The sequence below is a fragment of the Amaranthus tricolor genome, chromosome 14, assembly GCF_026212465.1.
Source record: "Amaranthus tricolor cultivar Red isolate AtriRed21 chromosome 14, ASM2621246v1, whole genome shotgun sequence".
Taxonomy (NCBI): Eukaryota; Viridiplantae; Streptophyta; class Magnoliopsida; order Caryophyllales; family Amaranthaceae; genus Amaranthus; species Amaranthus tricolor.
The window spans coordinates 4,244,978-4,256,496 of record NC_080060.1 but is presented as its reverse complement, the minus strand read 5'-3'; the positions used below and the strand labels follow the sequence as shown (position 1 = coordinate 4,256,496).

General features: G+C 34.4%; 2 protein-coding genes and 1 non-coding gene across 4 annotated transcripts; 1 reads left to right on the top strand and 2 right to left on the bottom strand.

Annotated features, from left to right (window-relative positions):
- Positions 1 to 1,115: 1,115 nt before the first annotated feature.
- Positions 1,116 to 1,188, bottom strand: TRNAE-CUC (transfer RNA glutamic acid (anticodon CUC)). Its single transcript has one exon. It is a non-coding gene; the product is annotated as a tRNA-Glu (tRNA).
- Positions 1,189 to 1,933: 745 nt separating this feature from the next.
- On the top strand, positions 1,934 to 8,258 carry LOC130800390 (nuclear transport factor 2). 2 transcript variants are annotated; one of them, XM_057663884.1, is made up of 9 exons: positions 1,934 to 2,208; positions 4,483 to 4,668; positions 5,269 to 5,572; positions 5,664 to 5,878; positions 5,963 to 6,137; positions 6,695 to 6,810; positions 7,050 to 7,112; positions 7,264 to 7,327; positions 7,451 to 8,258. In XM_057663884.1, the coding sequence occupies exons 2-9, from the start codon at positions 4,483 to 4,485 to the stop codon at positions 7,681 to 7,683; spliced, it is 1,356 nt and encodes a 451-aa protein (XP_057519867.1). In that variant the 5' UTR covers positions 1,934 to 2,208; the 3' UTR covers positions 7,684 to 8,258. The 2 variants fall into 2 exon arrangements, with proteins under 2 accessions (XP_057519867.1, XP_057519866.1); XM_057663883.1 differs by having other exon boundaries at positions 1,936 to 2,208; positions 7,442 to 8,258.
- Positions 8,259 to 8,396: 138 nt separating this feature from the next.
- On the bottom strand, positions 8,397 to 10,400 carry LOC130800391 (uncharacterized). The gene is made up of 2 exons (XM_057663885.1): positions 10,118 to 10,400; positions 8,397 to 9,269 (listed from the first exon to the last, which is right to left on the bottom strand). The coding sequence occupies exons 1-2, from the start codon at positions 10,286 to 10,288 to the stop codon at positions 8,853 to 8,855; spliced, it is 588 nt and encodes a 195-aa protein (XP_057519868.1). The 5' UTR covers positions 10,289 to 10,400; the 3' UTR covers positions 8,397 to 8,852.
- Between the last annotated feature and the right edge of the window lie 1,119 nt (positions 10,401 to 11,519).

The window sequence follows — 11,519 nt, the reverse complement described above, 5'->3', positions numbered from 1 at the left end:
AAGACAACTACAGTTATGCGTAGAAAAGTTGTCAATGCTTGTATAAGGCAAGGCACCACACCTACCTCGTACCCCTACCCATATAAGCGTACTAAAAGATAGGGGATAAGGATCAACAAACCACCAAATGTCACGTAAGCTTACGAAATATTCTATTTCTCTCTCCACTGATCTCAAGAAAGATTCCATTTAAGGTAAAAGGCTAAACTGCCATTAGGGTTTTGGAGGACCTCTCCTAAGGTCCACTACTATAAATATATGATGCCATACATCGTCAAAGGTAAGATAACTTTTGACACTGAAATCCAAGCATTACTCTCTCAATAAAAAGATAGCTCGAATTCCCTACAAGCTCTACCAGTCATTCACTCATAACCCTTACTGATTTAATCATCGGAAGAGGACCCCTCTCCGACCCTCATTTGTTACCTTGTGCAGGAATATGCAATGAAACGGCCAGGAAAGCAACTTAGACTTCCCCAGTAGTTCATAAACACTGTGAACCCTAAAAGGCATTCTCTTCAATTTTGCCGAGAGTGTTGATTATTCTCTTCACAATCGGAACACCGCCTATTAAATTTTGATCCTAAATATGTGGAATACAATACACTAACCAATTCATCTAGCGTATATCTACATGTAATATTTGATTTTATTTTAGATCAAAGTGATGTCAACTAACCACATTGACATCACACTAGATCCGCCATTGACCGACCTTAAATAGATTACCTATAACTTGTTAAAACTATAAAGTGGACGCTGATTTGACATGCTATACATTTTTGGGCTCAATGAAGAATGTCATCATTATCTCAATGAACCCCACGGCCCTGCCCAAAGTAAAGTATAAAAAGAGTGAAAAAAAAAACAGATTAATACCCTCGTTGCAAGGGTCAATGAAGAACACATGCAATGTATATTAACAGTTAATATTTTTTCCGATGAAAAGGATTGATAAATAGGAGTATAACTCAATATCCATTAAATGTTAACATTGAAACTGATATCTTCTCAAACAGCTAAACAAACTAGCATGAATTCATTAGTAATGGTAATGGTAATTTTATGAACCAAACAACCTGGATATTAAATTTAAACCACCAAAAAAAAGCTTCCGTTGCCGGGACTTGAACCCGGGTCTCTCGGGTGAGAGCCGAGTATCCTAACCAATTAGACTACAACGGATTTGTTATTTATGTTAGTAGTATGAGCTTATAAATTTACTTCCTCTATTTCACCAAATTTACGTGTAGCCATTTGGTGTGAAAGTCAAGAAGAAAAAAAAAATATTGTAGGGATAGTAGGATATATATGTGGACAAATGAAAAATTAAGTTAAATAATTTGATATGATGAAAAAAAATTTATGTAAGTTATAGGCAAAAATAAATATTAGACTTGGTGACCAAATAATAAGTAAAGTGGAGTAATTTCAAAAATATTTTATTTGGTGGACCATTTCATTTGTTTGCAATTTTGGGACTACAATCACACTAAATTGCTACAACAAATTAAAATAATAATTTGAATAGGTTAAAATATTAATTTTAGGTTAAAATACCAATTTTTTAATAAGTTAATTCTTAACAGGTTATAAATACAAACTCCAACTACTTACTTTGATTGACCTATTTTGTATGAGACTGTTTCACCATGAGAAGAGTCCATATAAACAGACCAATCTATTTTTTATGAAAAAAATTAATTAAGTAATTAAAAAATTGTTTTTTCAATTGTTTTAAACTGAATATTAAACCGTCTCACGATGAAACCGTTTTAATAAAAAAAATTTCAACTTTTTTAAATTAAGGAACCAACTCAAATAGGTTAAAATACTTAAATTTTTTTAAAATTGTATAAAATATTACGGGGTTGGGCCTTGAAAGACGGTAATGGTTGATCTTAAGCACATACCATTATATTCCAACCTATGCCGATGACTCGGTCATTTACAAATCAATTTTTTTAATCAAAAATTTATTCCTCTCAAAGATCCCAATATAATTACAGTATCTAAATCACTAGAAGTAAGTTGGGCATAAAATCAATTCTATCTCAATCCTTTCATCACAAACATTGATTTCAGACTTTCAATACTTCATTAGAATCTCTTCTCTTTGCTTTGTCATTTGTGTTTTTAGATCTCTCATCTCTTTCTTGTTCTATATCGAGATCAGCTTCAGTCCACCAAAACTCATTACAAAAGGTACAAAATGCAATTTCTTAATTGGCCATTCAATTTTACTTGATTTTATGACTTTTATCTAGGGATTGTGTCTCTTTTTATTTCAACATTCATTTGGGTATTCGAATGGTGTTTTAATTTGGTCAAATAATCGTTTTTTTTAGATATTTTGTGTTGTGACTTGCAAATTGATTTGGGTTTAATGGTGGTTTTATGTCTGTACCAATCTGATGATTAATTGCTATAAAGACTCGTTCTTATGGGTTTTTTGACTTTATTGAATGATTTGATCTTTTTGCATATGAATGTGTAATTGGTTACTCTTATGCAAATTTTGATCTCTGTTCATGTAAATTTAGAGATTGGGTATGATTTGGTAACATATTTGTTTGCAGTAATCAGTTTGGTTCATAAAATATTTGGTATAGTCTTATTTTCTTGTTTATTTGGCCAGTTTTGCCATTTATTATCTTAATTTGATGGTAGGAAATCTTCGGTTTAGGTTAGTGTTACCTAAATTGCTACTTAATTTGCTGTTAGAATTCACAATTCTCCCAAAATGGCCTCAAATTATATTGTTTTTGCTTATATTTGTAGGGGATTAGTTAATAAGAGAAACACCAATTTAGTTTTGTGGGTTAGCCCAGTGGTTGAGTAGTTTCCCTTTCACCAAGATGCTTAATGCAAGTCAAAAAATCATGAATGTAGGTGGAATAACTGGGGGGATAATTTCGTAGTCTGTCATTTGTTAAATCTTAAGACATGGTCCATGTGTTTCCTCTTGATAGTAGACAAATTTTCTCCTTGTTAAGGTTACTTAGAAGCGGCAATTACTCTGATATTTAATGGCACAAGATGAGCAGGAATACCTAGATGTTGTCGAGAGTAAATTTTGACTTCCAAATTAGTAGGAACTTTGTTGTAGGGATTCGGGCTTTGGTGGTGGTGGTGGTTGGGTCTTAAAGAAAATATTGAATGGAGCATACTTGATACCAAAAAATGGGCTTAAGAAATGGAATGTACATGATTTCAAAAAACCTGATTGAGCTATTTGGTTGTGTTGGGACTATCAAACCTTTCCCCAAGCCTTTGAACATCAGACTTTTGTCTTCCGGTCTTATTTAAGGTAGGGCCGTTAGGGGTTTTGTGGTACTTGTATGTTGTAAGTTCTGGACTTCTTTCCTATAACCTTTTCATATGTTAATATATAATTGATCCGTTCTTCCTTGAACTCGCTGTATAGAAAGGGTAGATGTATGAGTAATTTTAATTTTTCTTCAACTTGAAAACTCAAATCTTTTTTTCCTGGCTCTAGGTATAATAATAAAAAATACCAGCGTTGTATCTAGTTGATTCAAACTTCCTATGTTCTGTCTCTCTACTCACGAGTTTGAATTTGTCCTGGTCTAGGTGTGACAAAGCTCAATCTGAGCTTCTAGTAGCAGGTTTTAGATCTTGACCAAACCACTCGGGAACTGATATGTTTTCGGGAGTATATGATTGGTGACCCTCTTTGAAGAGTCGATATAGGCTCGACTTGACTCTAGTATTTTTGTGATGGTTGGAACTTGTTTTATTATTTTTACTTTTTACGGTGGTCAAAGTGAAACTTGAATATGCTTCATGCCATGTTTCGTCCATTGTCCCTTTACGCTTAATCTTAGGTTCTCTATCTTGCAAAGACCTATTTTGTGATGGGTAACACATTTTTTAAGCGAAATATATTAAGAGTAGTCTTTCACAAGGAAAAATAAAATAAAATTACTGTGAATTATTTTTTTGCCTAGAAAATAGAAATAGTAGACTTTGTGTGTGGAGATTATTGAGTAATCAAATATGAAAAGATCCAATATTGCATATTCTTTATTGATATGCTTGCTGTTTAGAGATTGAATCTAGTAGTGTTTCTTTTGTGATTGCCGTAATTTAATTTTGCTGATCTGGTTCTGTCCTTGAACTACAAAAACATTTCCTCATCCCAATGCCATTAAGTGGCTTCAACCTAGGCAAGTTCGGGGGAAGCGTTGGATATACGCAACCTTATCGTTTGTTTAAACAAATTCACAAAGAGTTTTTCTGATTAGCTAACATCTTATATAATTTCACATAAATAAGAAGTTAACATAATTTAACGAACCATTTTACAATATGCCATCATAATCCGAAACAAAAGAACAATCAATCTTTGGCTCAAAAACACGTGTCGTTGGACCTAAACATTGTGCCAAAAATTGGCGTATTTTGTCCCTTCCTATTGTCTAGTCGAGAGTTAAACTTATATAAATGGTTTTCCAGATGACTACGCAGGCAGATAGCCCTGCTGGCTCTCCAGATGCTCAGGTTGTTGGCAATGCTTTTGTGGAGCAATATTACCACATACTTCACCAATCTCCAGAGCAGGTTTACCGATTTTATCAGGATTCAAGTGTGCTGAGTCGTCCAGATTCTAATGGTGTTATGACATCTGTCACAACCATGGAAGTATGTCTACTGCAAACCTTTACCTTTAAGTTTTGGAAGATGTTATCTAGTTTTTGACCCATGCAATACCCATGTTCTATGTCAGTTCCTTAATATTATGTTTGGAAATGATGATTTCCTTTGAAAATATAGATTTGACTCAAATTTAGTGTTTGACAAATAAAAAAAATTTCAAATTTGGATTTTATTCAAATCCACCATTGTTATAAAGGTTGGTTAAAGATGAGGATTTGAGAATGACTTCCTAAACCTTGTCATTCTCAAATTCTCGATTAATGATTTCATAATTGAAATTTAAAATTTGAAATGAAATGGTTGTTCCCAAACGCAACCTAATAATTTTTGTGGATAACGGTTGTAAAAGAGAAGAATTGATGGCAAAAAAGATTAGTCATAATGGTATTTGAGGAGGATATGAATTAGTATTTGGTAATTATTAAATGTGTTCTCATTTCATTTAAAAGGTTTTCCTTTCTGTTTTAAACTTAATGTTTGCAAGAAAAAGAGAAAATATATGGATAAACTGACATGTGGTGTGGAATTCTGCTTTTAACATTTCCGTTTGATGTTTTAGTATATGGGTAAACTCAACATGTGCAGGGAATCAATGAGAAAATTTTGGCCATGAATTATAAAGACTATATTGCTGAGATAAAGACCGCGGATGCTCAGCAGTCACACGGGAATGGAGTAATTGTTCTTGTTACTGGATACTTAACTGGAAGGGATAAAGTCGGAAAAAAGTTTGCACAATCATTCTTTTTAGCCCCACAAGAGAAAGGGTTTTTTGTCCTGAACGATGTCTTTAGATATGTTGATGACGAAGAATCAGAACCGGCTGCTTCGGATCCTGTTAATAGTATTAACGAAAATGCGGCAGCAGCTCCACAGGCTCCAGAACCAGGTGCATTTTATAATATATCGTTGAGCGTTCCATGCTATTTGTAATTCGACTATGAAATGAAATCAATGATTGTATTTGGTTTTGCTTTCAGAGCAGCCTTCTCATGTTCCAAACCACGATGGAGAAATGGAAGATCTTACTAATGAGGCTGAAGTGTGTGACCCATCTGAAAATGAAGATGGATCGGTAACTGAAGAAGAGGTTATTGACCCACCAACTCAATTGAATCAGAGTGAGACTGTGAACGCGACTGACGAGATATCTGCCTCCCAAGATGATGCGCCGAAAAAATCATATGCATCAATTGTATGTTTGACTTTTTTAGGCTTTGAAGTTGAACCCTTTGGTAATAATGCGGAACAATTAAATTTAAAATGCTGTTAATTTCAGCTGAAGGCTAAGAATGCCGTTTCATTACCTATGCCGGTTAAAGTACCTGCTACCAATGTCAAGTTCAAACAATCGAGCAGCAACCAAGAAGCAACTGCAAAACCTGCTCCAGTACCCGAGCCATCAGCTTCAGCAAGTGAAACTAGTCCCCAAAAACCTGATGTGCTTGAGGAAGGTAGCTTGTCTTTTTAATTTTATATTTTTTCTATTACTCGAATGTTTGTGATATTAAAGAACATGTGCAGATAATTAAACTCTTATATGAATTGAGAATCCTCTTTTGCCAATGTGTTACCTATATCGTGATTTTTATGGTCATGGTGTCTAGAAGAGGAATTTTCGTTATGGTTTGTTGTTATCGTGGCACAAAGAGTTTGGAGCATTAGATCATAATGTTGTAAAGATGTAAAAAATCCGCGTTTTGGGCCGTTTTGAGGGATATCTCATGTTTTCGACCAAAATTTGGTATAACGATAACCGCATCACTCCTATGAGTCTGTGACCGCATCACCATGTCAGTGTCCGCGATCGTGACTACTATCTTATATTTGCACTAATCGGGGTTTAACTTTGATCCTATGCATTAATTTATTTAACTTTGTTTTGACAACTGTATATTTTGGGATTAAGGCTTTGTTTTTGCCGACCCCATATTTTGAGACTAATCCTTTGGCATTGTCATAGTTTCTGGATTCTTTACATGATTCTCATTTTTTTTTTGTGAAATCGAAGGTTATTCCGTATATGTACGAAATCTGCCTCAAAATGCAACTCCTGCACAACTTGAGGGTGTCTTCTCAAAGTTTGGCCCGATTAAGCAAAATGGAGTCCAAGTAAGAAGTAATAAGGTATGTTTCCAATACAGCTTCCATTATAGGCTAACAAGCCTCCAACTTCCGTTTCTTTTTGCACTAATATCGCTTTAATACATTTAGTATTCTTTGGCCCCGCTCTCCTTTATGGGTATGAGTTGCCGCCTTCCTTCCCTCCCTAGACCCTGCACATAGTTTTCGATGAGCAGGATACCCCGGGTATGATGATGATGATGATTGCATTAATACATTTATTTTTTTTTTCTGTCAAGTAGCAAGGTTTCTGCTTTGGTTTCGTCGAGTTTGAATCCTTGAGCTCCATGAAATCTGCGATTGAGGTAACTTGTAATTTTCGTTTTATACAAATATTATCGTTTGCGTGAAATTTTCTGGTCCCTTTTGTTCTTTATAACTAGAGTTTCTCTCTTTCTTAATCATTTCGTTTTGATGCTCTTTTGATCGACTTGGGTCTTACTTTCAAATCTTCAGGCATCTCACATCGTGATAGGGAGTCGTAAAGCTTTTGTTGAAGAAAAGAAAACTACAACGAAAGGTAAAATAAAACTTCAGTCGTATAATTCTTTCTTTCTTTCTTATCCGAAAGAGGAGACGGTTATGCTTTATGGTTAAAGGCGAATCTGATGTGGGAAAATCATTCATTTTTCAGTTTCCGCAGGTGCAACTACAAGTAATGGAAGAGGAAGGTACCCTTCTTCAAGAGGTGGATTTCGTAATGAGAGCTTTAGAGAGCGTGGAAACTTCAATGGTGGTCGTGGTTATGGAAGAACCGATTTCAGAAGTCAGGGAGAATTCTCCGGTAAACCAAGGGGAGGAGCTGGAAGAGGTTCCGAGGGTTATCAACGAGTTGATCAAAATGGAGCCGGAAACAGTGGTCGTCAAGGCTGTTAAGTGAAGTTTTGTTTATGGGAAAAATACTTTGTTTTGTTTGGTATACAAGTGATGAGTCTTTTTTAGCTGTTAATTTAGGATTAGGTAATGCAGGATCCTTGATCCTCTTGATTGAGGCTTTTTTGTTTTTGTTCTTTTTTTTTTTTGTTTAATTTAATTTTAGGAAATTGATTATTTTCTTACTTAATAATAATATGACATTTCCCCCTTGAATCTTGTACTAGTTTATTGCTGGTCTTTTAGGAGTTGTTTGATGTTTTCATGATCAATTTTATCGTTACGAAGATATAGTAAGCGCCAAGGATCGGAATTTTCGCAACTTTTGAACATTTGGGTGTTCAAGCTTTGAAGTTTTTGAAAAGGATTGATTGTTCAATGTTCTGTTATACTTTCTCCGTTCGTTGGAGTTTGACACACTTATTGCAAAAAGCGCAAACATCGATCTTTAGAGTGTCAGAACTTGGTTATTTTAAATCCATTAGGCCGTGATAATTCGTCATATAATTTCACCGTAACCTACTGATGTGGACACGGGACATCCGTCGGCTCGGGCCCACAAATCCACGAGTCAAGGGTGTCAACTTGCACATACACTTGGTGAGGTTCATTGTTTTCCAAAACCATATGGTAGTAGCAGGATTAGCCCACTCAATATATATGCAAGTCCACAACCCACTATTTTATTGATATAGGATTTTTTCTCATGTCAAGTATTTTCAACATAAACCAACAATCAAGGAACTTGCAAATAGAATATTGGGCTAACACAAATTCTTACTTGAGACCATCTTTATAAAAAATGCGTCTCTAATGGGCCAAACCATTATTAATAAAAAAAATAACTATCAGAAGAACGTGCACTGTGTAATCCTATTTGAAGTTAGTATTATAACTTATTGCAGTTGGTATTATAACCTATTAGAGTTGGTATCTCCAAATATGTTATAATACCAACTTTAATAGGTTTTAACATCAACTCCTAATACCAATTTTAATAGGTTATAACACTAACTCCAAATAAGATCAATCACACGCGTCAGTTTTTAAATTTTTTTTTATTTGTTGGGCCTAGGCCTAGAGAGACGTCTCTTAATAAAGACGATCTCTCAGCAGAGGCGTTGTTCAAGTTTTGGGCAAATATAGACCAATGTATTATATCTATACCAAAATCATTTGATTTTCTGCAGGCTTCCGACAAGATTTGAAGCAGCAAAAGCCGCAGATCCTCCAACGACACTAACCACTGCGACCAACACTTGGACAACGACTTCCCAGGTGGCGTCCTCAGGTAACAGAAATACGAAAGCAGGACCGAGAAGCAAGAGCAATAGACTTAGTGTTAAAAGGGTTGATGGAGTTTCTGGATTTGTCACTGCTGATAAAACACCTAGCTCTTCGGCTTTAGACAGCAGACCGAGTTGCTCAATTGTCGATAGTGACAACCCAGCTTTCTCTGCGGTTGACAATAGCCCTGCTTTCTCTGCTTTTGTGAGCAATCTCAGTTGCTCCACCCTTGTCAGCAGCTTCACTGAAGAGCCGGTTGATGAAGAGCTGTTTTTCGAGCCTATAGGAATCGCTGTTGTACCCTGTATTCATCCAAAATCGAAAAATGGCAGTGAAAACAAATTTCATTTTTTTATCATAGCCTGAAATGAGCTTGATGGGCGATTCCAAGACTGAAACATGATAGCATGTTTCTACTTCTAGTAAAAAAAATTATGCAGCTCAAATTATACTACAAAGTATGATGGAGTTTTAATTACTATATATCTTGCTTTAGTTGTCATGAGAAATAACTAAAAGTGTTGGCTTTGAAGTTTTTCTTCCGCCCATATGATAAATATTCGATTCTTACCGAAAACTAATGCAAGATACTCGGTGTCGTTCCTGATATTTTATAGGCCCTGTCTACGGAGGGTTGAATCTGAATTTAAACGGATGTTTAAAAAAATAACAAAGACGAACAAAACGTAGACGTATCATATAATTCTTAAATAATAAAAAAACTACTCATAAATTACAAATTTTAATGTTTACTTCATTAACTAACATTTTCTAATTTTACGGTCTTGTTTAACTCTTGGCCCTAGGCAAATACATACCTTAACTATGATCAGGAACGGCCCAGAGGATACTATTGTAGCCGGGGATAAACATTGATTTAATTTAATGACTAAGCAGACCCGAACCTAATTTATCCCCTACACCTATAGAAAGATCAATTCTCCCTATCTCTCGGTACTAGGATATTATCTTAACACCCGAATCAAAATACACGTTCTTATATGAGATAGTCTCTCCGTGAAACATGCAATAGTCCAACTAATATAAATTATCAGCATATTGGCCTTTTATTTTAAGTTATCTTACCGACAGATAATCTCTTACAAAAGTAGTTCGAATCAAAAAAGAGTTTGAAGGAGTATATTGTTACCTTTTTAGAGCCAATAGTTTTGGTGGTGGTTGAAGATGAGTTAGGCTTCTGGGTAGCCATAGATTTAACCTGCAAAACCCTAGTTCCATAGATTAAATCTGTAGAAGTTGAAAAGCATTGGTGTTTTACAAGTGAAATTCCTCTACTGCTTAGTGCAGCTGAGGCTTCCATGTTTGGTGTGCTGCTAATAGATTATTGAGGATGGGTAGGATTTTCTGGATGTTATTTGCTTTGAATTTCAATCTACTCTTAATAAGTTCAAATGCACTGTAACCCAAAATGGGGAACAAATTTGTGATGGACAAAGGGTGTTACTTTTAAACTTCGGATTGGTTATCTGAAACTGATATGCCCACGTGTCAACCATTGGTTGGCTAATCACATCTCTAGGGACCCTCACTAAGCAACTCACTCCATCGTAAATTTCTAATTAATAACCGTGATTTGCAAGTCATCACAAAAAGACAAAAAAATTAATATTAAGATAAACAAAATCAGAAAAGATAAATTAAACAACAAACTCTCACCCTATTACATCCTATCACGTAAGGGTGATTTATTAACCTCACAAATAATCGTTATTTACTAAGACTTTCTCCTCACTACACCTTTCTGATTTCTCCCTTTTTCCTTAGAAGATGTATAGTAAATAACGATTATTTGGAAACTAGTAAATCACGCTTGTGTGTCCCTATTTTATTTTATAGGAAGACTTTTAAAATTTTATTTTATCTTTTTCTTATTTTATTTATTTTAATATTATTTATTTTGTCATTATGTGATTAATTGCAAATAATTGTTATTGTTTAGGATTTTCTATTTTCCTTGTCTTTTAGGCCTCACTATAGATCTATCGAGTTATGATCCTCTTCATTACTTAAAACGTAACAGAGAGTTCATTACTCAATTTAATGGTTAGATTTGCTTAATGGACGAAAAAAAAGGAAATTTTGAGATTTTGTTTTTTATTCTAAAACATGTGTCAATATTTAAGCATGATTAATAGAGAAAAATAATATAGATGATCCTAATATAGATCTATCTATCAAACCAGTTGCTTGAACATGTTTTGAGTCGCTCATTTCGATTAAGTCATTTTTGGGATGGGTTTGTATGGTCGTCTTATGTTGGATTCAAATCAACTCAATGGTCAAGAAATTTGAATTTTTTTGTCATAAAATTATTTCCCAAAAGTACGTTATGTTCTTTTTTAGTATTTTTTATTTATTTTTAGCCTTAATATCTTTTAATACAATCATAAAAATTATAAAAAATATATTATTAAATAATCTACATTAAAACGAATTTAATGACATTTTATAGGAATATGGAGTATATTTTATTTTTACATCATCATCATTATACCCAGCGTATCCCGCCCATAAAGAACTATAATTAGGAT

What these genes read in the sequence shown, in the direction of transcription:
- LOC130800390 (XM_057663883.1), top strand. Translation starts at nt 4,483, where the DNA reads ATGACTACGCAGGCAGATAGCCCTGCTGGCTCTCCAGATGCTCAGGTT. An exon ending in CATCTGTCACAACCATGGAA is followed by an intron (nt 4,669 to 5,268) that starts GTATGTCTACTG and finishes CAACATGTGCAG; the next exon opens with GGAATCAATGAGAAAATTTT. An exon ending in TCCACAGGCTCCAGAACCAG is followed by an intron (nt 5,573 to 5,663) that starts GTGCATTTTATA and finishes TTTTGCTTTCAG; the next exon opens with AGCAGCCTTCTCATGTTCCA.
- LOC130800391 (XM_057663885.1), bottom strand. Translation starts at nt 10,288, where the DNA reads ATGGAAGCCTCAGCTGCACTAAGCAGTAGAGGAATTTCACTTGTAAAA. An exon ending in AAACTATTGGCTCTAAAAAG is followed by an intron (nt 9,270 to 10,117) that starts GTAACAATATAC and finishes GGATGAATACAG; the next exon opens with GGTACAACAGCGATTCCTAT.